This window comes from Antechinus flavipes, chromosome 1, assembly GCF_016432865.1.
Source record: "Antechinus flavipes isolate AdamAnt ecotype Samford, QLD, Australia chromosome 1, AdamAnt_v2, whole genome shotgun sequence".
NCBI lineage: Eukaryota > Metazoa > Chordata > Mammalia > Dasyuromorphia > Dasyuridae > Antechinus > Antechinus flavipes.
This window is the reverse complement of record NC_067398.1, coordinates 330,183,617-330,208,249: the sequence shown is the minus strand read 5'-3', so window position 1 is coordinate 330,208,249 and position 24,633 is coordinate 330,183,617. Positions and strand designations below refer to the sequence as shown.

At 35.9% G+C, this 24,633-nt stretch overlaps 1 protein-coding gene across 4 annotated transcripts in view; it reads left to right on the top strand.

The window, feature by feature from the left end:
* ARHGAP17 (Rho GTPase activating protein 17) overlaps positions 1-24,633 on the top strand; it is a 129,381-nt gene that overhangs the window by 56,941 nt on the left and 47,807 nt on the right. For all 4 annotated transcript variants that reach the window (XM_051967246.1, XM_051967269.1, XM_051967254.1 and 1 more), the window contains exon 2: positions 4,921-4,960. In XM_051967246.1, coding sequence (XP_051823206.1) covers positions 4,921-4,960 — 40 coding nt within the window. The remainder of the gene's footprint in view (positions 1-4,920; positions 4,961-24,633) is intronic.

Sequence of the window (24,633 nt, the reverse complement as noted above, 5' to 3'; positions counted from 1 at the left end):
ACATAAAGTTAGCTTTCAGCATTCATTTGTATAAGATTTTGAGCTCCAAATTTATTCTCCCTCCCTCTATTACCTCTCCCCAAAACAGCAAGCAGTCTGTTATGCGTTATGCAGGTATAATCCTTTCCCTCAAGTGCTCTTAAAATTTGTTTACAGAAACACTGAAAGTGACCTTGAGGCTTTCCAACCTTACCTATTTCTGACAGAGGATTTTATGTAGCATTCTTGACAAGTGATCATCTAGTCTTCCCTTAAAATCAGTCAGTCAGGAAGTGTGGCTGAGTAGAAAGGGCACTGGCTCTGGAGGCTGAAGACTGGTACTCAAATCCTGTCTTTGATAACATTTGCTTGTGTGACTTGGAAGTAAATCCCTTTGCCTCCCTAAACCTCAGTTTCCTTATATGTAAATTGAGTAGGTTGGAATAGATGGGTCTGGAGGGCCCTTTCACCTCTAGATCTGTGACCTTGATGCGAGTACATTCATTACATTAGATAGTGGCGCTTGTCCCAGTTCCTTGAGACTGCCAAAGGGGCTCTTGATGAGTAAAGCTTCTCAAGAGTTGGGTGGCCCTTAATCATTCTTCTGGGAACAGCACAACTAAGCCAACTCTAGACCAGTTCTTCTTTTCTTAAACTTTTAGAAAGTCCCTCATCCTTTTGCTCATTTCCTCCTAACCCCTTGCAGTTCAGTGGGACAGAAACACCCCATCCAGTCCCCGACCTCTGTAGGACTTCCCAGAATTGAAGTCTTATGACTATTTGAAACACAGATTGGTTTCCTTGTGATAGGCCACCATTGTCTGTCCATTTCCTTTACTTGCATGTCACAGACATACAATTGGTGACCATGTTGTATTGCTTATAGCATCAGAAGATGATGTGCTAGAGATCACCTAATTCAACCCCTCCTCCCCCATTCACATATGAGGAAACTGAGGCACAAAGAGGTGAAATGACTTGTTGATGGTCACAAGCCATCAAATACCTGAGGTGAGATTTGGACCCAGGTTTTCCTGACTCCAGGTCCATTGATTTCTTTCTGTCCTGGGCCCTCTCATATTCAGGGACACTTCTGCCTCTGCTGTTTCTCCATTCCTTCCTCTCCGACTCTTTTTTTATATCCTAGTGCAGGTTTTTATTACTGTCCACCTGTTTTGTTTCGTGACCTTCTTGTGAAGAGGCTGTGGTAATCTTATGTCAATTCAGGGGTTTTGTGTGTGTGTGCATGCACTGATATTTTTTAATAGCTTCTAAACGAGGTATTCCAGTTTTTACATATCTGCCAGACTTCTTTCCTGGGTTGTTATGCCTCTGCTCAAAAACCTCCAGAGATTCCTATCCTCTACTAAATGAATTTTGGATGACTTGGTCTGGCATTCAGACCCTCCCATCACCCAGCTCTACCTGCTGTTCATGTTACTCTCTCACTAATCCCTTGCATGCTGATTAAACTGCAGCCAAGCAAACCTTTTTGCTGTCTCCATCATATGCCCCATGTTCTCTTGCCTCCCTGTCATGGCTGATACTCTTCTTTACACTTGGAATGCTGGGTGGATGGGACCCGGGTACTGTCAGACTCTACCAATTGGAAACACACCATTGCGTGCCTGGTCAGGATCTGTTTCTTTACCTGGTGACCAGCCTACTTAATTGTGTAGTGGTTTTTGGTCAATGTGCTGGCTTCATGCATGCTGTCTGTTAAGGCTCAGAGAGAAGAGATGCCATCTGAGTTAATGAAAAAAAAGTTCACCCATACTGGTGAAATTATGGATCCTTCCAAGGAGTTGAAGTCAAGTCTAAACTGCAGCTGGGGGTATATGTGTGTGTGTGTTGAGTAGTTCAAATGTTGCAAGTGTTCTTTATAAAATATGACAGTGTGTTTAGTTTTTTTAAGTTTCACTTTCATAAAAATGTTAACCAGTGCTTACATGTTTATTGTTATTTGTGACAAACATAACTATTTTAAAATTGTATCCATTTTAAATCTAAAATAGTAAATGTTGATAGATATAGTTAACATGTATGAAGGCCCCTTGGGGTCTTCAGTAATTTTTATGATTTTAGATGGGTCTCAAAACCAAAAATTTTGAGAACTGATAGTCCAGAGAAATGTCTGCACTAAAATAGTAGCAATGCACATCAGGGGGGAAAAGTAGGCTAAAGGAAGTAGGGCAGGAAGAAGATTCCAAGTGCAGAATTGGAGGTCGTTTGGTAGTGGGTTGATAGTGGGGTGTATGTTCTCCTGGGACAGGAGTTATAGAAGTGAATCTCTTGGGGTTGTTAAGACACAACCAGCTGCCTATGCCTTGTTTATACTTAGAATTAGAAAGGACTTCAGAAATCATTATCCAGTCTAATTCTCTTATTTTATAGGGGGGAAATTTTAGACTCCAAGAACTGGAATGACTTGCCCTATGTCACACAGAGCAAAACTGGAATAAGATCCTAGGTCTCTTAATTCCCAAGCCAGCCATACTTTCATGCTTTCTGTGATGTCTTCCCCAAAGTTCTTCAAGCTGATAGAAATAATAATTCTTATTCATAAGATTCTGAGTTCAAATTTTTCTCCCTGCTCCCTTCCCAAGACTGCAAGCAATCTGATGTAGCTTAAATATATGCATATTTCCATATTTGCCCTATTGTGCAAGAAAAATCAGTCCAAAAGGAAAAAAAAAAAAAAACAAGGAAGAAAAAGCAAACAAACCAACATCAAGTACAAAAAGAGATGAAAATCCTATGCTTTGATCCACATCCATTCTCCACAGTTTTTTCTCTGGAAGTGGATGGCATTTTCTATCCCAAGTCTTTTGGGATGCAATGGGATTGCTGAGAAAACGTAAGTCTGTCACAGCTGATCCTCACACAGTCTTGCTATTACTGTGTACTGTGTTTTTTTGGTTCTGCTCACTTCACTCATCATCAGTTTGTGTGAGTCTTTCCAGATTAGAAATAATAAAGCTTTATGTTTTTAGTCTGCTTTTAATTTGGAGAATAGAACATAGCATTTTAGAACAGAAGGAACATCTCTTCTAGTTCCTTCATGTTACAGAGAAAACTGTGGTTCCAGGAGGGTTGAAGTGACTGCCCAGAGATTTCTTCCAAGCCTTTCTGCCCCATAATTTCCCTCACTCTCTAGAGAATATTCATGTACCTAGGATGATTAAGGAACCTGGAGAGATTTTTTTTTTTAGAGAAGAGACTTTTCTGATGTCTTTTCTCAATAGTTATCATAGAATTATAGTTTTGGAGAATTGGAAAGGACTTCAGCAGCCACTAAGTCCAAGTCACAGACCAGAAGAATCCTTTTATCTTAAACCTGAGTTATTCTCTTTGTGACTATCACCCACTCCTAGCCTGCTTAAGAGCAGTTTTTTTTTTTTTAATTAAGTCTTGCTCCCTATTCTGTGCTGTTCTAGATGTTCTGAAAGGAGAAAGAAGTTTGGAGTGTGTGGTCCCGTCTGTAAAGTGCAGATATAATTGGATATACCTGATGAGAAGCCGCAAACAATGAAAGAACAAGTATGGATAGCCTCAAGTCCCAAAAGTGTATGATAAGTGCAATAGGAGTCCAAAAAATGGAGGATTTTTGGGATTTGCGTCATCAGAGATGGCTGGGATTTAGGTTGTACCTAAAAGGGTTGAATAGGTTTTTCTTAATGGTTATTCTAAAGAGAGATAACAAAACTAAAATGCTCCAATTTTAATTTTTTTAAATGGTGATTCTTTGAACATTTCATCTGAGAGCTGATGGGGTTAGACTCTACTCCTGACTCAGGCAAACCACTTCTCTCTAGGCATTGTATTTCTCCTCTATAAACCAAGGAAGATGTTAGATAATCTCTGACAATGTGATCATCTCTCTGATCTCTAACATTGGTACTCATCTGCTGCTGAGATACTAAGAGTGGATAAAATGCTGGAATTTGAGAGACTTGGGTTCTAATGTAGCCTTAAATACTGATGATTTTTGATTTCTAGATACTAAATTTAGACCTTGTTTTGAATTCTCTTGTAGGCACTTTCTAGTTGTGGATAGGTCATTTAGCTTTTCTGAATTCAGTTTCCTTATCTGTAAAAGGGGACTGGTATTTCCTACCTCAAGGTTTTTATTGCGAGATTCATATATGATAATACATAGAAAATTCTTTGTAAGCTTTAGGGTGCTATATAAAGATCAGCTATTATTATGTTACATACAATATATACTCTAATGTCAATAATCTGCCAGAAAAGTGTTGACACACTCTGAAGTTTAGCATCTGATTGTTCCAACTTTGTTACAACTTTCACAGGTAGGGGCAATTTTTTCAGGGCTGAAGCATTTCCAAGAAATTTTTTTTTAAGCTGAGAAGGGCAGTAATTATGAGAAGAGTAAACATTATTTTTGATTTTATTTTTAAGTGAAAATTGGAGTATGGGAAAGGAAATTCTGGAGGAAATATGATAAATTCCAAATGCTAAGTGATTTGCATTTTACACATATATACCATGGAAGATAATTATTACTGCATATTATTTGTCTTTACATTAAGCTCTTTTAGGAAAAAAAAATTCTAACACTTGGAGAAAAGGGATTTAAAATCCCAACTTTCATTTACATTTGATTTCCCCTCATTCTCAACTGCTTTTCAGGAATAGTAAAAGTTGTTCATATTGAGATTTCAAGAATGAGTTCCCCAATACTGGAAATAAGACAGGATGGGGTGGGGGGTTGACTAGATAACCCCCTCAATTCCCTCTGCGATACCAGGGATGATTCTCTATATATTTTTAAATAAATATATATGCGTATGCACATGCACACACATATTCACGATGCCACTTTACCCATTATATTTGAAATGCCTCAATTGTTGGAAACTTGGGGAAACTGTGACTTTTTATTCCTTTCTCTAAACACGTCTTTTCTTCTATCCACAGAGCTGAGAAAACAGAAGTCCTTAATGAAGATCTCCTACAGGTAAAATGTCACTTCTTTTCTTAAATGCATTATTGAAAGACTGTAACTCTTTAAGCTTATCTGATACTTGCAGGAATGAAATAAATGAAGCCTTGTGTTCTTCCCCGAGACCAGAGAAAAGAAGGAGTATGTTTTTGAATCATTCAGCAAAAGGGCTGAACTGAATTAGGATAAAAGAGAATCTGGAACATTGAGGTCATGTAATAGGATCAGAGGAGTTGTGAAAAGCCTACTCTGTTGTAAAGCAGAAATTTTCTACCCCGCTGCCCTTTTAGCAGGGCTTTGCAGTTGGTTGTACCTGCTGCCTCTAAAGTGTTGTGCAGCAAGAATCCCGCGGGTCACCAGTCACACTTTTTTGTCCTTGCCCAGGCTGGCTGCTGCTCTGGTGTGCTCATTCCTCCTCACTGCGCCCTAGCGAGCAGAATCTCTCAGTGTTCGATTAGGGGGAGAACTGCACCTCAACCCATCAGCAGAGAGGAGGTCATGGAGGCCCAAGGAGGGCAAATGACTTGGCCAGGATCACTCAGCAAGTCAGTGGCAGAGCTGGGCCTAGTGTCCTGCTCGTGTGGTTCATGACACCACCTCTTTGAAAGTCTCACTTGAATGTGAACTGTAGTTCCTTTGCAAGATAATTAGAGCCCTGTATTCATCCCATTCTTGAGACTTCTGAGCAAACTGAAATTTTCCGTCCTTGAGAATTCTAATTTTATCCAAACATCATTAGAGAATCTTGGCATTCAGAGTTGAAAGAGGCTCTATTATTCATATAGACTATGTTCTGCCTATTAACTCTGAAGTGATTCTCTTTCATCTGATCTTGTAGCATGCCAGTCTCTACTCATGCTCTTTTTTCAGTACTTTTTACACTTCAGAAATCTGTGATGGGCAACCAGTTGGGTAGTTGCATTGGTCAAAACTATTAATAATCTGTGACCCATTTTCTGGGAATGAGCCTCTCCAGATTTGATTGGGTTGGTCATGACAATAAAAATCACATGCTCATCCATCTTTTGGCCTGCCAGACCTTTGAGAATCTTGTCATCTCCATACCACGATAAGACATCAGAAAATGATTTTAGTGAAGGTCTTAGAATTGGAACCATATTCCCATTTGTAATGTATTTATCAGGATCAAATACCTGCTGTATTTGTGTTTGTTATTTATCTGATTGAAACAATATTGTATTTATCTAGGAGCAAGTTGGTGTCATAGGGGATAGAGTGCTGGGCCTAGAGTCAGGAAGACTCTGCTTCCACAATTTAAATCTGGCATCAGATGTTAGCTGTGTGACCCTGGAAAAATCACTTCACCCTGTTTGCCTCAATTTCTGTATCTATAAAATGAGCTGGAGAAGGAAATGTCAAATCACTTCATTATCTTTTGCCAAGAAAACCCCAAATGGAATTGTGGAGTGTCAGACATGACTGAAAATGACTGAACAGCAGCAAAAAATTTATCTATGTTTATGTTTTACCCTCCACCTGATGGATTGTAAGCTCCTTGATATTAGGGATCAGGAAATCTCTCTCTCTCTTTTTTTTTTTTTTTCCTTTTTTAGCCCCTTGCTAGGAAAAATTGTTTATGTGATATAGGTGTTTAATAACTGTTTCAGTGAATGAAGTTTGAGGTATCTTCTGTAATACCCTGAAGGTCATATTTCTGCTTCAATTTTAAGATTTGTGAACAAATATATAATTTATTTTCTTTTCTCCCTTCACCCATTTTTCATTCTAATGGGTCTTTTGGCAATAAGAATGATATTGAGGTTGTCCTGCCTTGATCTTTCTATTCTTCAATTAAGGTTTGAGGAAGAAACAGTAGACAAACAGAGGGGCATTGTAATGGGAAAGATCTCTGTAGGAAAGATACCTTGGTCGATGATAGTCTTAGCAAACAAGAGCTTACTAGCTGTGTCACTTTGCAGGCCACTACTGAATCTGACTTTGTAATTTGTCCCCTGATCTTTCCCTGGGTTCTCCCGAGCTGTTCCCATGGAAATAATCTTCTACCTACCTCAAAGCTGCCTTGCTCCTAGTGACCCTTTCCATATCTTAAAAATCAGATACTTCTGCTGAACCCTCAGGGACTCCCGTCCTACCTCCTTACCCTTACCCTCGTCCTGAAGGAAAGAGAGGAAAGGAAATTTTAAAAAACAACAACTACTATCAAAGCTAGTTGATTAAAATATCTTTACATGTTTTATGGACAAGAGGGCAAGCTATCCTTTTGCAAAGCTTCCACCTTGCATACCAGAGTATATATATTGAAATAGAAATAATATTTGGCTTGAGAATCAGAAAAATAGAATTTGAGACTTGATGCTGCTGTTGGTTAGATATATGATGTTCTATTTAACATATATTGGACCACCTGCCATCTAAGGGAGAGAGGAGGGGGATGGAGGGGAAAAGTTGGAAGAGAAAGTTTTGCAAGGGTCATTGTTGAAAAATTACCCATGTATATGTTTTCTATATAAAAAGCTATAATAAAAAAATTTTTTTAAAAAGATATATGATGCTGTTTTCTGAGTTCTATGGGCCTCAGTTTCCTCATCTATAAAATAGAAGAAGTAATATTACTTATATTGACTACCATACTGATGTAAGGAAAGTACTTTTTAAATATTTTAAACATTTGTTCAATTTTGAACTTAAAAACAAAAGAAAAAAAAACTTTTTTATATGAGAGGGAGACACAAAAAATATTATAGTATATGGAACCATGAATCTTTGTTTCATTACCCCTCCTTTCTCTTTTACCTAAAATAGAAAGTAAGTACCACACACTACTTTTAAAATTTGACTGTGCTTCCTTTTGTTCTGTTCTCTATATTAGAAAGATGTTTCAATGTCCTTTTTTCCTTTTTGTATTACTATTGCCAACCTCCCTCCCCTCAAAAAAAAAAAAAAAAAATGTACAAATAAGGATAGTCAAACAAAATGAATCCACTTAGTAGCCATGTCCAAAAATGTAGGCCTCTTTCTGCACCTTGTGTCCATCATTACTAACAGGAAATAGGTTACATGCTTTCCTCATTTGTCCTCTGGAGTCATAAGTTGATCACTGATCAGAGTTCTGAATTCTTTCTTGGTTGTTTTCTTTGTAATATTGTTCTTCACATATAAATTGTTTTCTTGGTTCTGCTCACTTTTCTCTTTGTCAGTTTATATTACCCAGGATTCTGTGAAATCATCTAATCCTTTCTTACAGTGCAGTGAAATTCCATTACATCCTTATACCACAGTTTGTCCAGCTCTTGCATAGTTAATTCTAGTTCTTAGCTCCCTCTTCTCCCCTCCCCCCCCTTTTAATTCCTTCCTATATCAGGATCAGCAAGTTTGATTTGCTTATGACCATTCTCTCCTAATCACCCACTGCCCATTCCCTCTTCTTCTCCCTGTTGAGTTTGGTGTATATGTGTGTGTGTTATGTGTATGTGTGTTCAACCCTCTTTTTTTTTTTTTTTTTTTTTTTTGAGATAAAAGTAAGTCCCACCTCTAGTCCCGTCCTTTTCTCCATGTTTATATGCTCTTTTCATCCCTTTTTATACTAATGTGTTACTTTTCCTCTTACTTTTCTTTCCCTTTTTCAAGCCGTCAGGACACGCAATCTAGTCTTAGATTCTTGAGTCTTTTTCCTTCCCCTCCCCCAGTGAATCAATCAATTAATTAATTTGTTTATTTATATTTTATTATAGTTTTTTATTTACAAGGTATATGTATGGGTAATTTTTCAGCATTGACCCTTGAAAAACCCTCTATTTCAATTTTTCCCCTCCTTCCCTCCACCCCCTCCCCTAGATGGTAGGCATACCATACATGTTAAATATGTTAAAGTATATGTTAAATACGATATATATATATATATATATATATATATACACATACACACACACATATATATATGTATGTATGTATAAAATAACATAGTTATTTTGCTGTACAAGAAAAATTGGACTTAGACATAAGGTAAAAATAACCTGAGAAGGAAATCAAAACAGCAAGTGGACAAAAACTGAGGGAGTAAAAATGCTATGTTGTGGTTCATATTCATTTCCTATAGTTCTTTCGCTGGATGTAGCTGGTTCTCTTCATTGTTGAACAAATGGAACTGATTTGGTTCATCTCATTGTAGAAGAGGGCCATGTCCATTAGAATTGATCATCTATTGTTGTCCTCTCTTTCAGGATATATTATTCTTGGTTGTATAGTCATATCTTTTGCCTTTGGGAAAGTTGTATTCTAAAATTTTCTCTCATTTATAGTTGAAGTCACCACGTCTTGGGTGAACTTCTTTCTGAATGCTTATAGTATTTTACCTTGAACGAAGAAATTCTGGATTTTGGGTGTAACATTCCCTGTGACTTTTCTTTTTGGAATGTCAGGATCATGAGGTTTTTTCTTTATTGTCCCATCTAGGTTTAATAGATTTGGGAATTTTTCATATATGATTTCTTGAAATTATGTTTCCAAGCTTTTTAAAAATTGTGTTTTTACAGAGTCCATTGATTCCTAAATTTTCTATTTTTGACCTGTTTTCCAGGTCAGTTGTTTTTCGTGTCATTTGCCTTAAATTTCTTGTAGTTCTTTTAGTCATTTGATTTTGTTTTATCATTCTTGTTGGTTTATGGGGTTATTGATTTTTGTTAAAGCCCTTCCTTCTACTTTTCAAGTTTTCTGTTATTTGAGCAAAGTTTACTACTTTTTCTTCAAAGATATTTATTCTCTTTCCAATACTTTCCTCAAGAGCTTAAAAAAAAATCTTTTGATTAATTTTGAATAGATATTCATGTAATCTTAGAAAAATACACTTTTAAAAACAAATGATTAATTTTTTTCCTTTGCACTTATTTCAGAGTTAATTTTTTTCTTGTCTAGATTTTTGGCCATTGCAAGAACTACAATAATTTTTTTTTTTAATCCTTGTGTCTTCCTTAACTTATCTCTTCAGCTTTAGTTTATGAATTAGAGCTTTGTACTCTTTCTCCCTGCTGTACTTTGGGTGGAGGTTTCAGCCCTGTTTAGTCTTACCCTGTATTTCTTGGACTTCTGCATTGATTCTCATGCCCACCCACCCCCAACCCCCAAATTAAGCTCCCCCTGTACTTTTAACGTTTAGAACACTTGCTCATTAAAGGCCTCTCACACAGAAAATATTGTGGCTCTGGGCAGTGTGGCCCTGCATTGGTTGATGGTTGATGCCCACTACCACTCTTTGGGGGTTTCTAAGAATCCTACCCTGGGGCTTTCTGACTATACTGAAGGCTTTCTCAGGGCAGCTCTTTGCCTTGGTTATCTTCAAACACAAAGTCTTGCTGGAGATGCATCCTATCTCTAGTCACACTAGCACTTGGTATTGCCTGGGGGCTTCAGTGGGACTTTTTGTGTTAGTTCTAGGACTTGCTATAGTTTTCTTTATATTTCTTGATCATTATTCTGTCTGGTATGAACTTAAGGGTTTTCCTGGTACAGTGGGGGACAGTACTAGTTGGGAATCAGGAGAACTCAAATGTCACGCTTAACTCTGGGATATCCTCCCCATCTCTGTGTATCAGTTTCCTTCTATATAACATGGGAAGCTTAGACTAGATCAGTGTTTCCCAAACTTTTGACATATGTGTAGCCCCTCTATAATTTTCGTAACACTGAGTACCCCTCGTCAAAAAAAAAAAAGGATGTATTTTAATAACAATCAAAATATATTTATTTTTCTTTTTTTGGTACATACACAAAATAATGATAAATAAAAAATAAAATTATTCATAATAAAATATAAATCCATGTCAGAAGGCTTGTTGCATGCGGAAGAAGAGCAATTGTTGGAATTGACTTCAGACAGATTCTTGAAAAATAAACATAAGGAGTGTACCTTAACATCATTCTAGTTACAAATGCAACATGTATATCCTGTTTTAACAGAAAAAATTTTGAAATACATCTTGCCTTTTCCAACTTCATATTTATGTGAAGTTGCTTTTTCAGCATTTGTAGACATTAAATTGAAAAAAAGGAACAGACTATTGGATATGGAGCCTCATCTCAGATTAAAATTAACAACCAGAGAAACAAATTATGATGATCTGTTATCTCAGCACAAACAATTTCATCCTTCTATATAAAAATAATCAAAATCAGTGGGATTTATTAAAGCACATAACAAACCTTTCTTATAAGAAAAATTGCACAAAAGCTAAAAATACACAAGCACCTGGAGAAGCCACTAACTATTCACAAAGTAAGTTGTCTCTGTAACAAAGTGTGGTATATTCACACTGTGTCACACCCGGACCATCTCATGCCTCACAAGATTGTCTTGACTTGATTTATGAGAACGTAGAATTAGGCCCACCTAAGCACGGTGCAGTGCATATCCCCACAAAACTCCGGTGCAATGGGTACCCCCACTAAACTCTTCCCATACCCCTGGGGGTACGCATAGCACACTTTGGGAAACACTGGACTAGATGATCTCATATCTATATAAGTGCTTATATTCTGTGACTTTTCTCTTTATATGTGTTGTAGCCGAGTAGTCTGGCTCCTATATAGACAGGAACCCATTTATCTCGGCAGGAAATCTTGATAAATATATGTTGAATTGGACTGAATTATTGAAATTTATAATACCCCAAAAATTATAGAATGTGGAAACATGGATGACTTTTCCAAATCCTTCATATATTACACGACAGCATCCCTCTAGCTTGAAAATAGTCAGTTTGGGGCCAATTAAGACCAGTTTAAAAATTAGATGGGGGAATTAATTTACATAATTTGTGACCCCAAGAAATAGTACAAGAATAGAACAGAAATAATATCGAAAATAGTTTAGATCAATTTATGGTCGATCATGCCACTGAAAATCAAGGGATGTTTTGTACCATTGGTGTCTAATCACTGACATCTTTATTTCAAGGATAACTCTGCCCATATATAAAGTATGCTTTGCAGAAGGGAGTAAGAAGAAAGTTTTCTTCCTCTTTTCTGAGTTAGGTATAGACATTAGGCACAGTTTTAAATTAATTTCTTCAATTAATTTTTATTGACATCTATGTGCAAAAAATTATTTCCAGTGCCTCAGAGGTGGTGAGTTCCTTCAAGGCAGGTACTGTATCTTAAATAAACATTTGAATCTTCCTTTGTTGCCTAGTACCATGTTCTGCACAGTATAGGTGATTGATAAATATTTTTGTTAGTTTAAAAGTGGGTAGTTTGTCTTTGTATTGAACTATATTTTTTCCTACAGTTATTCATCCTTCCAGTGGCCCAAGTTCTATATTGTCCTAAACTGTGGCACTGCATTCATGTTTTTTAAAATGTTCCATATTCCAATATTAACCACTTAATCTTTACTTCTCACTAAATCACATCATTCTTTCCCTTAGTTGTAATTTAATTCATCTAGGTTTTAGAAGAGAAATAGGATAACTGGTAAGGTGTGAATGAGTGATAACATCTTCATTGCCTTAGCAATATTTCCATTATACTAATGGATTATCTAGTTAATTCAATTATATCTTTGGGGGAATTATAGAAGGTAAAACAAAAGGAAAGCATTTATTATGGGAGAAGACATTTTGGGAAAGGAGGAATAATATATGAGTAGGCTACCTTCTCTGGGAAAATGTCCCTAAGGTTATTTTCCTCTCCCTAAGAAAGCTTTTAAAACTTTTTTTTACTATCTATTTTAGAATCCATAGATACTATAAAGACTCTTCATTCATTGAAGAAATATTTATTGAGAAATTACTGCTTGAAGAAATCAGTATAAAATTGTACATGATGGCACAGTCTCTACTCTCAAGCTGATATCTGAAAAGTGATATTGGAAACATAAGAGGATGGGATTACTTCATTGAATCATACTGTTTTTGTTTCATGAGACCTGTTTGACCTTGCGTTATCTCTAACATTTCATCTTGTTAGCTTGAGGCCACCATTCCCACCTGATAATATCCTTTTGGATCCCAGTTCTAATCATGCAGTGTATTAATCCCTGACTTTTTTTTTTTTAATTATTTCTTCTTTTGACAATATGCTATACAATATATACTATACAATAAATATACTATTTATGTATTTGACCAAAACTTTGAAGAATGGAGCCAATACCAGAATCTTTTGAGAGTTAGTGAAATACATAATTCCAGGCTAACATCTATCTATTTATAATTGATAATATGTAAAGCTCCTTAGAAGTCAGGGATTGTTTTCTTTCTCTTTATTTTTGTTGTCCCCAGGGCATTGCATAAATGTTTGTCTATTATCTGTATGTACTTTTTTGTTTGTGAGCTTTATTCTCAAGATACTTTGTGATTCAATGAACATTTATTACCTTTTTGATGCACTCTGCTAGGCTTTGGGGATAAAAAAGGACCAGTAACTCCAAATAGCCTCTGCCCTTGAGGAAGTCACATTTGAGTAAGGGTATGATACATTTATAAATAAATAAATACAAAGTATAAACCAAGCAGTTTTGAGAGGGACAAAGTACTTAAAGCAGGGAATCAGGAAAAACCTCTTATAAGCAGTGGTGCCTGTGCTGAGGCTCTGGGGAGGCACAAGTAAAGAGGGGTACATTCCAGACTAGGGGAACCACTTATGCAGCAACACTTAGATAGGAGATGAAATCTACACAATTATAGCTAGAAGGCTAAGTTGACTCAGAGAGTATGTGAAGGTAGGGAATAATTTAAAAAAAAACCCACAACTAATTGGCAGAGTGGATGGTAGCCAGAATGTGAAGGGGTTTAACTTCTGGGTCCTTTCATCAATTCTTGGCAAACTCCACTGTTTGCATTTTTTTCATTTATCAAGATGAATATTTCTCCCCTACCTTTTTCTCTAAACCAGCTCCTTAAATCTGGACAAATAACCTCTTAATTCCTGGTCTTAATTTTTTTTTTAAACCTTTGGTGAGAAGTTTTTTAATCCCTAGTCTTAATTTTTTTTTTAAGCCTTTGGTAAGAAGTTTTTGTCAAGGCAGTTTTGAAATTCTAAATAATAGTTCCCCTTCTTCAAGTGTATATTTACCCACTCGGAACCTTAAGAGACTAGTCAGGCCTAATTTCCTGTTGTAGAAACCACAGTGCTTATCTGCTTTCCTTTAGGTTATATTTATTTCACTCTTCAGTGATTGGGTGTCTATCTTAGGTTCCACTGACTTTTCCAGTGAAGAAGTGAAATGCATTGATCTGAAGTTCCCAGAATCAATCTAAAATTATAATTTAGAGCCAGACATTAATTTAGAGATCTTCTAATCCAAACCTTTCCTTTTTATGGATGAGGAAAATTAGACTACTGCTTGATATGCATGGCCTCCTATCTTACTTGGTTGAAATTAACCCATCTTTTAAAAACTAAGGCCTTGTCTTTAGGAAGTCTTTCCTTATCACCCCTGATTTGTAGTCAGTGAGGAAGATTTATTAAGTTTCTTCTATGCATCAGACACTGTGCTAGTGATGGGGATACAAAGAAAAGAAAAATACAGTCTGGAGGGATGACGTGTTTACATATATATCCATAGAGATCCACATGTCTGTTTAGGACAGGCCTCAGATCTCATTTAACACTTATTTTGTAATTCAGATGCGTGTATCATATGGAATTATGTATTGTAACTATCTCTGTTAGTGTCTTGTCTATTAGTTTTGCATTATTTCACCTCCTAACACAGTGCACAACATTCAGTAAGTGCTTTGTAAATGTTTTTTTGCAGTGTTTAATTTATATTTGATCTGAATTTCAATGTGGCAGAAAGATCACTAGATTTTGAAGTAGAAGGTCCAAGAGTTGAACTTGAACTCTGATACTGTATAACCATAAACAAATCAGATCCTTGCTTTTTCACCCATAAAATAAGGATTTTAAGGACATTTTTGACCTTGCTTTTTCATCTATAAAATAAGGATTTTTAAAGACTTTATTGACTTCACAGGGTTGTTAAAAAAAAAAAAAAGAGTACTCTGGAAATATGGTTTACCAGATTGTATCATGATCATGGAATGTTAGTGCAGGAAGGAAACTTAGAGAATAGAGTCTAGAATGTTAGAGCTAGAAGTTTTGTTGGACATCAACTAGTCCATTTCCTTCTTTTTATAGATAAAGAAACTGAGACCCAGAGAAGAGAAATGTTGCTTATGACCATAGAATAAGTTAATGGTGGTACCATGTCTAAAACTCAAGCTTCTTGACTCCTAAACACTACTTACATCTGAACTATCAAGCTCAGGGGCCTTCCCTGTCCTCTTAGATTTTTAGTTTTTAAAATATATTTCTCCTTTATTATTATCTTTTTTTATTTTGCCAGTTAGTCATGCTGGGCTACTCTTCAAGCACCTGGTGTTTTTGAGCTTCATTATACATTCATACTGAGCTTTTAATAAAGTATTTTTAAATAGTTTCTTATGAATTACTAAACTCTAGACCTCTCCCTTTTAATTTTCATTTCCTAATGCTAATATTTTATAAAAGCTTCATTTTAAAAATATGCAATAAATGATTACAGTAGGGTTCCTTTTGCTTTTTTGCCAGAGGGGCACTTGAACTTGACTCCACTGTGATTACTAACACCTACTGATTGCTCTTAGTAATGTGCATTTGTTCTTTTCTCTTTTCATAAGCAAGTTTAGGGTGTTTTCCTTTTCTTCAGTGACCTAGAGAACTGAAAAATGCTATTTAAAAAAAAAATCTTAACTTTACTTCTTGAGTTTGATGACATAGATGTTTGCATCCCAGGCAGTCAGCTGTTACTATTGGCCCCAGTTTGGCATTTTTCCCATATCATTTACTATGTCTATCCCAGCCTTCTTTTGACTAGATCAGTAATATCATTTCATGGTATTGGTGCCAACTTGAGGAGTTTATATTTCTTTGTAAAAGTAGGGTTCCAATGACGCTGATTAAGGAGAAGAGTGAATTTGGTTGAGCATTCATCTTTAGCCTGTTAAATTCTCTACATTGGAATGAGAAAGCCCATTTTTAAATCAACATTTGAGGAACTGCTGTGCACTTATATCTCTTTGAGAGAAGACATGCATTTCCTGTCAAGTACATAGAACTCTCTTAATTCAAATATTGGATAATTAAGAGGGTCTTTGTATTTATGTTGTCACTCAACAGAGTCAGATTTAGAGCTAGCCTAGCCCCTTCATCTAACAAATTAAATTCATATTGATGACCATTTACCAAGTCATTATGTAGCCTACTATTAGGTTACTTGCTAGGTATCTGAAGAAAAGACAAAAAAAAAAAAAAAAAAAAAAAAGAAAGAAAAGAAGCAATTCCTGCCTTAACTTAAGGAAATTACATTTTTCTAAATGAGAATGGGTGTGAAGATGAAGTAAGCAAACACAGGAAAAATGGAGAGGGAGAAAATAATAATATGGACAGCAGGGAAGCCTTCCTATATAAGATAGTCCTGGACCTAATGTGATCTGGAAGGATGCTGGAGTTTTTAAGAGATAATAATGTGAACAAAATATATTCAAGACTAGCAGACGACCTAAACAAAAGCCCAGGGACAAGATAGAATGCTGAATTTGGGAAATAATGAATAGGTTGATTTAGAAGTAAAGTAATGTAGAGAATATAAAGCAATTTGAAATAAGCGTGGTAAGGTGAGCTTGAGCCACTTTGTGAAGTTTTCTAAGTGCTGAATTGAAGAATTATGGTTGAGATTGGTTATGTAGAGTATTTTAGAGAGAAAATAAGTATGAGCTAGGACTACAAACTAAAGTGACTAAAAAGATACTAGTAGCTAAATAGAAATTGGGAAGTTTGAAAGAGGTTGCCATTTGAGTTTAGTCAGTCTCAGTCAGCAAGTATTTTAAGTGTTTATTATGTACAGGACTGGGATTGCAAATTAAGCAAAAAGAAAAGCAGCTTTTGCAGTTGAAGGGCTAATATTCTATTGGGAGAAGAGAGCATCTAAGAAGGAGATTCAGTTGCTGGGGAAGACGGGAAATATTATGTCAGGCTCATGGTATAGGGAAAGTTATAAACACAGTCTGGAGGGAGATGAAGGTTGGCTGCTCTGGACCCCTTACCAAAATGGAGACCTTAGGAAGGACTCACCAAGGGGAGAAGGGGGCTACAGGATAAGACAACAGATGTGATAAGGGAAGATTGTTGTTTGTTTGTTTTTTAATTACATTTTGTATTCCATGAAAAAGAAAAACCCATCATAAACATATGTAGTTAACCAAACAAATTTCCATATTAGTCATTTCACCAAAAGAATATGTCTCATTCTGCATTCTTTCAAAGTCATTTTATAATATTTGTGACCTTACATAAATTGTTCTTATGATTTTGCTCACTTCTTTCTGCATCATTTCATACAAATCTTCCCAGGTTTCTTTGAAACCATTCCCTTCAACATTTCGTAGAACACATTAGTATTCTGTCACATGTATATATCTTAACTTGTTTGTCCATTCCCCAGTTGATGAAAACCTTCTCTTTTTATGCCCTGCAAAAAGTTATAAATCTTTTTGTTTATCCCACATTAAAGTTTGTTTTGCTTAAAACTAATCACTTTCTTAATGTAATCCCTAATTCTCACTTCTCCCTTTTTTCCCTATTTGTGTATGTGTATTTATCCTCCTTTGACCAGTTCACATGACAGTAAAGCTCATGTGTCCACCTAGCCCCATCTTTTCCATCCAGCTTACATAAGATGATTTTTCTTAACTTTCTCTCTCCTCCTCTCCTTTGCATCCCTCATATTCTAGTATATTCTTCTTTTCCTCCAATTGCATTTTTTTTTTTTTGGATTAATGAGACATAAAAGAGCTGTTTCCAGGTCTTCTAATTAAATTCTCTTCATGATGATAATAGAATTCAAAGATGACATGAAGATCATCTCCCTATATTAAAATGTAAGCAATTTGCCCATGTTTAGTAAAATCCTTATGGTTATATTTCCTATTTACCCTTTATCTTTTTCTTGACTTGTGTTTATACTTCATTTTTTATGATGTCACTCTTCTTTTTTTTGTCAGAAATGCTTGGAAGTCTTTTACTTCATCAAAATTTCATTTCCTCTCTCTCCCCATATGATTATGCTTATTTTTTTTTCTGTGGTAACTTATTAATGACTGTCACAAAAGCAGGAAAAAACTGTATGCCTGAGGGAATGGTCAGTATTGGTCAGTAAGAGTAAAGACTGAAAAGTGATAATTTATCATTTAAGAGTTTGCTCTCTCAAATGGAACAGTTTCAATTGAGTGAGTGATTAGAAGAGGTTGAGAGGAAGTAAGACAAGAAGAAATAGAAGCAATTAGTCGTGGGTGATTTTTCACTTATTCTGCCACCTGGGCTGCCCCTATGGTGTGAGAGGTATGGAGGTGTCTTGGGGGTGGGGTGGGGGAAGAAATGTTTTTGTTAGACTCTTGTCTATGTAAACAATTTTATTTAAAAATGTTACAAAATTCATGAGCCCTTATGAGTTACATTTAGTTATTGATGAAGATTTAGAATAATTCATTTACAACATTCATCTTTTCATTAGATGCATTGTGATTTAAAACACTGAATTGTAAAGTTAAAACAACTGTCTAAATCTGAGATACCATGGTAGTCCACTCAACAATTTGCAATGTTACAATTCCATGTAGCTTGTGCAACCACTGACTGGTTTTAAAAAATGAATCTTCCCCTTTTGTCCTTCCTCTCAGTTATTCACAAAACTATTCATCAGACATTCAAGGAAGAGTTACACAGTGCTTACTCACTTCATTCCTACTCTGAACAATGCCTCAGCTCATTAGAAATAGCCATAGCTAATTCAAGTCATTTTCCAATTGATAAATGGTCAAAGGATATGAACAGATAATTTTCATATTAAGAAATTGAAACTATTTTTACTCATATGAAAGGGTGTTCCAAATCACTATTGATCAGAGAAATGCAAATTAAGACAACTCTTGAGATACCACTACACACCTCTCAGATTAGCTAAGATGACGGGGAAAAATAATGATGAATGTTGGAGGGGATGCGGAAAAACTGGGACACTGATGCATTGTTGGTGGAGTTGTGAACGAATCCAACCATTCTGGAGAGCAATCTGGAATTATGCCCAAAAAGTTATCAAATTGTGCATACCCTTTGATCCAGCAGTGTTTCTATTGGGCTTATATCCCAAAGAAATACTAAAGAAGGGAAAGGGACCTGTATGTGCCAAAATGTTTGTGGCAGCCCTGTTTGTAGTGGCTAGAAACTGGAAACTGAGTGGATGCCCATCAACTAGAGAATGGCTGAATAAATTGTGGTATATGAATGTTATGGAATATTATTGTTCTGTAAGAAATGATTATCAGGATGATTTCAAAGAGGCCTGGAGAAACTTACATGAACTGATGCTAAGTGAAATGAGCAGAACCAGGAGATCATTATACACGACAATAACAAGATTCTGATGGACATGGCTTTCTTCAACAATGCTATGATTCAGGCCAGTTCCAATTGTTCAGTGATGAAAAGAAAGAACTGTGGGAACTGAGTGTAGATTACAACATAACATTTTCGCTCTTTTTGTTGTTGTGTGTTTGCATTTTATTTTGCTTTTCTTTTTTTCTGGTTTGATTTGATTTTTCTTGTATGGCACAATAATTGTATAAATATCTATGCATATATTGGATGTAGCATATATTTTTCCATGTTTAACATATATTGCATTACTTGCCGTCCAAGGGGAGAGGGTGGGGAAAGGGAGTAAAAATTGGAACACAAGGTTTTGCAAGGGCTAATGTTGAAGAATTGTCCACACATATGTTTTGAAAAATAAAAAGATTTAGTAAAAGGGAAACACCCCCCCCACTAAATAGCCATATCTTCATTTTCAGAAATAAAGTTTTCAATATCATTTGATAGCTAATACCTAAAAGTTAGAGTACTTCAGACAGCCCACTGTCTTTTATAATTTTTGCATATATTATGAGAGATGTCCTTCAAAGTTTGAGGACCAGAGTAGGGACCTCATTTGTCTGGGGTTAAAGTGATTACATTTAAGTGTCTTAAATCAAGGATTACCTTTTTCTTTTTTTCTTTTTTCTTTTTTTAATTCTTACCACAGTATTCTTTTTGGTGAGAAATTGTGTGAACATTTAAAGTTGGCAACATAGCAAAAGAGTTAGAAGATTCAGACATACACAGTTTCCAGCAAGTATAGCTATTTTTGTTGAGGTCTTTTCAAGTTCAAGGTCTGATGCATTTATTTTTGTAATAGTTAAGTTTTACTTGTTTTGCAAATAGTTTACTTTAGGTACTATATATGCTAGATTAATAAAATTCATATTAAACACATTTACAAGTTGTTGGTTTTTTTAATCTGCAGTATATGAGAAATTTTGTAGCATACCCAATAGTATTCATCATTTCCTCTGAGGAGCACTACTATTCAGAGAGCACTTTACATGGAGTATCCACATAATTCAGTAGTAGGTGTTTTATAAGGAAGAATTGGTTCCTTTTTATAAAAATTGGATGCTTCATAAATGTCTTTTTTATTATTTTATTAAATCACCAACAAATTCGCTTCCTTAAAGTTAATTTTGAATCTACTCATTTTACAAAGGAAGCTTAGAGAAGGAAATGGGCTCACTTATTGTTGGAATCCTTACTAACTGCTAACTAATTAGAGTTGATCTAATCTTACAAGAAGATGTTTTGGCCAGAACCTGAAACAAGGTACTAAGTAGAACTAATCAAGACAAGGCTTGTGTTCCCACCTTTACTCATTGGAGTCCACAAGTATGCTAGCTTCACAAAGTAGACTTTCTACTTTCAGGGAGTCCACACCTCCCTTAAAGCTCATTGGGCCAGAGAGCACTATGGGAGAAAACCCATAATCCCATTCTCTCAGAAGAGGCAGATAAAAGGCCAGCGATGAGGGATCTATGGCAGAATACATTTTTTCCTCTTGGCTGGCTGATCGCGCTGGACTCGAGAGGAACGACTCTGGTGCAGAGAACACTTTGATGGATTTCAGTGGAGCTACGCCAGAAGCCCTCTCTCCGCGGCAGGTTGGTGGCTGGGCTCCCCAGAAGGAGATAAGAGAGACCTTCCATCTCTGTCTTGGTTGGAGGCGGAAGAGGCAGAGGCTGAAGGACAGAACCTTTGGATTTGAAGACATCTGAAGGGCTCCAAGCCTCTAAACCGGCTTTGCCTTGAGAAGAACAGGAACTCCAACATTTGAACTCATAACAACTTATGACTACAAAGTTATTTAGGGTTTGCCATGTAATATAGCTGAAGAATCCAGAACTTGAGTTTAATCAAGGTGTGAGTGCTGGCCTGCCCACATCTGGCTAGTGGTAGTATAATTAATCTGATTTTTACTAAAGTCCTTGTTTTTAAAAAAATATCATTTTTTTGTTTATAGTATTTTCATTTTTAAAAATAGCACTCTTTTCTTCCTTTTCCAGAAAATCATCCTTTGTGATAAAGAATAAAAAAAAATCAATCAATAAACATTTAATACATTGTGCTTAAGTGTTAGGGATACAAAGAAAGTAAGAAAAAATAATCCTCACCCTCAAGGAGTATACATTTTAATGGGTCAACAATATGTAAATACTTAGGTACATACCAGCTGTATACAGTCCAAGGGCAATCTCAGAGAGAAAATACTGATGAGGAGTTGGGGAAAAAAAAACAGGAAAGGTTTCCTCTAGAAGTTGGGCTTTGAGCTAAGGAAGCTAGTAGAAAAGAGATGGGGATGCAAAGTTTTTCAGGCCGGGGGAAGAGAGGGAACAGATAGCTAGTGTAAGGTCATAGACTTGGGTTCTGGAGTGTTGTCTACTCAAGGAAGTACAGATTGGTCAATATTACTGGATGGTAGAGGGTGTGGAAGTGAAGGGCTACGCTGTGAAAAGCCTGGAAAGGTAGGAAGGGATTCAGTTATGATGAGCTTTCAATATTTGGACCTCTTCACTTTAGTCTGTCACTATTGATTCATTTCGTTTCTTTGTAATGCCTGTTGTTTCTGGGATGTTCTACAAAACCATCAAATGCAAATAAATGGTTAATAATAAAGACATGATTTACACATATTTTTGTGGGAACCACTGTAATCCTTTACTATTGTATGTCATATTAGTTCATGATTTCATGTAGAGGGCCAAACTCTGGAGAAGTATACTTGAAATGAGAATACTTATAACAAGGTGTTAATTCAGTGGGATTGATGAATTGATGGTTTTCTAGTATACATATATATATATATATATATATATATATATACATGCACACACACATACACACACGTGTATGTATGTATATATACATGTACATATGTACACACACACACTTAATTTGGTGATGTGATGATTCTCTAGTTCACACATACTCAGTATGCTGTAATGATGTAATTACAATAAGGTATATAAGAGCTAAGATAGACATTCTATCTTTGACCAGCCTCGTGGTGGCTGTCCTGCCTCCTGCACTAAGATCAAAGCTGGTCCCAAAGTCCTCCAGAAAGTTAGCCTGAACATTACAGTTTCAAATGAATACTTTTAGACTCTGCTTTGAATTGTCTGTGGTCTTGTCAGCATACCTTAGTTTTCTTATCGCTAAAATTGGTGATGAAACTAAATTATCTCTGAGATCTCTTCTACTTTTAACATTTCAGAAGAAGAGCAGCAAGCATTTATTAAGTATTTACCATATGCATTACATTATGCGCTACAAATGTTACTTCATCTGAAGACTGAGGTCTGACAGTCTATATTATAAAGCCATTCCTGTATCTTTGCCTTCTTTGATGCATGCTCTACGCTCTTAACATTCTTTGATCTGTGAGACCATGAATATGAGACCACAGTACAGTTGGAGACTAAATACAAGTCAGCTCTTCTAGTGTGAAATGCACCTTTTTTTGTATCTGACAAAGTAAATCTTTTTTCCCTCCCAGAATGTCTGGAAACCATTCAATTTATGACATTTCTCATAATTTCTTATGACAGTTCTCAAAGGTGGAAAATGAAGTAACATAAAAAAATTTTGCCTTTGCAGAGCTGGAAGCTAAATTGTTTTGCTTTGGGAAACTTATTTCTGTTGTTGTAATAGAGCTAATAATTAGTTTTGTTTATCTTTGTGTAAAAAGCTGATTGCTGGGGGTTTGAGGAAAACAGTGGTGATAATCTTACTGACTAGTAGTCTAGTCATTAAGACTAGTATTCTAGTCAGTCTAGCTTGCTTGGTAGGAGTTGTAAATGGGCATGGGATACAAAGATAAAATCTGTTATGTTAGAGATCCACTGACAGAGAGGCTCCAAATTACAATGTTACTTCAAATGTTTATAACTTTGAAGTTTATTCTGTTTTTTTGTTTTTGTTTTTGTTTTAATTTTGGGACCTTTCTTCAAAATAGAAAATCATTCCTAAGGGCTTCCTGTTGGTTTTAATGTATCATCAAAATGTAGATTCACTGCATTCCTTCTCCAAATAGATGCTCTCATTGACACAGTCTTCTCCCAACATCAGTGTTTAGTGCATGGGTTCTTCATGCACAGCTCTTCCAACTTGGAGACCTCGTTCATTCCACATAGATTTACAAAGCCATTATGTGCAAGGACCCTTTCTAGGATCTAGTAAATGAAATTGTGTGTGAGTGTGCGTGTGTGCGTGTGTGCATGTGTGCGTGTGTGTGTGTGTGTGTGTGTGTGTGTGTGTGTGTGTGTGAGAGAGAGAGAGAGAGAGAGAGAGAAAGAGAGAGAGAAATTTGGCAAACCTTAAAACATTTATAAATTCAAATCTGTTTTTTATTATTCTTTGAGAGTATTTTTTAAAATTTTTGCTTCCTTATATGTATTGACTGACTTTAGAAGGATACTAAGAATAAAACCAAACCACAAAAAGCTTGTTTATAATTTTAAAAATATAAACCAGTTCCTAGATATTATAATCAATTTTGCTTAGACAGTTTCATTTTTTTCTCATGATGTTTAATTACATTGAGGTGACAAGGTGAAATCGCCTAATGATAATCCTAGCCTTACCTGAACCAGTAAAATCTACCAATCAATAAACAGAACTATCGAATCTGAAATTTAAGGGCTTTTGGAGCTAAAGGGGAATTTAGAACTCGAAATATAGAGGAAGAAGAACCAGTAGATCCAGAGAACAAGATCCACGGATCCACCTTACCCTTAGGTGTGTGACCATGGCTGAGCCACCTCATCTCCTTGAATTGCATTTTCTCACCTGTAAAATGCCATTTACATTATAATGAGTTTGCTTGCTTTCCAGAGCTGTTTTTTATTTAAAATATATCTAACATTTTATATAATATAATGTAAAATATAATAACATAAAATATAAAGTACCATGCCAGTGACTATTGTTGCTCTTATCCTACAATGTATGACTCTGCACCATAACAGGTTCTTAATAAATGTTTGGACATAGGTGATACCTACTCAGGACTGAGTTGGGACAGGGTCAGATTTGGTAACCAGGGTCAAAGGTGTCTTCATACCTGTGCTATATGAGATCTTTTTCTAATGTTATGGATAGAAGAGAGTCTACATACAGAGAAGATAGAGAGATAGTCTTCAAGTGAGAAAATCCTGGATTCTAGTTGCTGGCTATGTGACTGTGGGAAAATCACTTATCCTCTGAATACTCTTAGCATCTGTTTAGAAGTTTGGTACACTCACCTATGA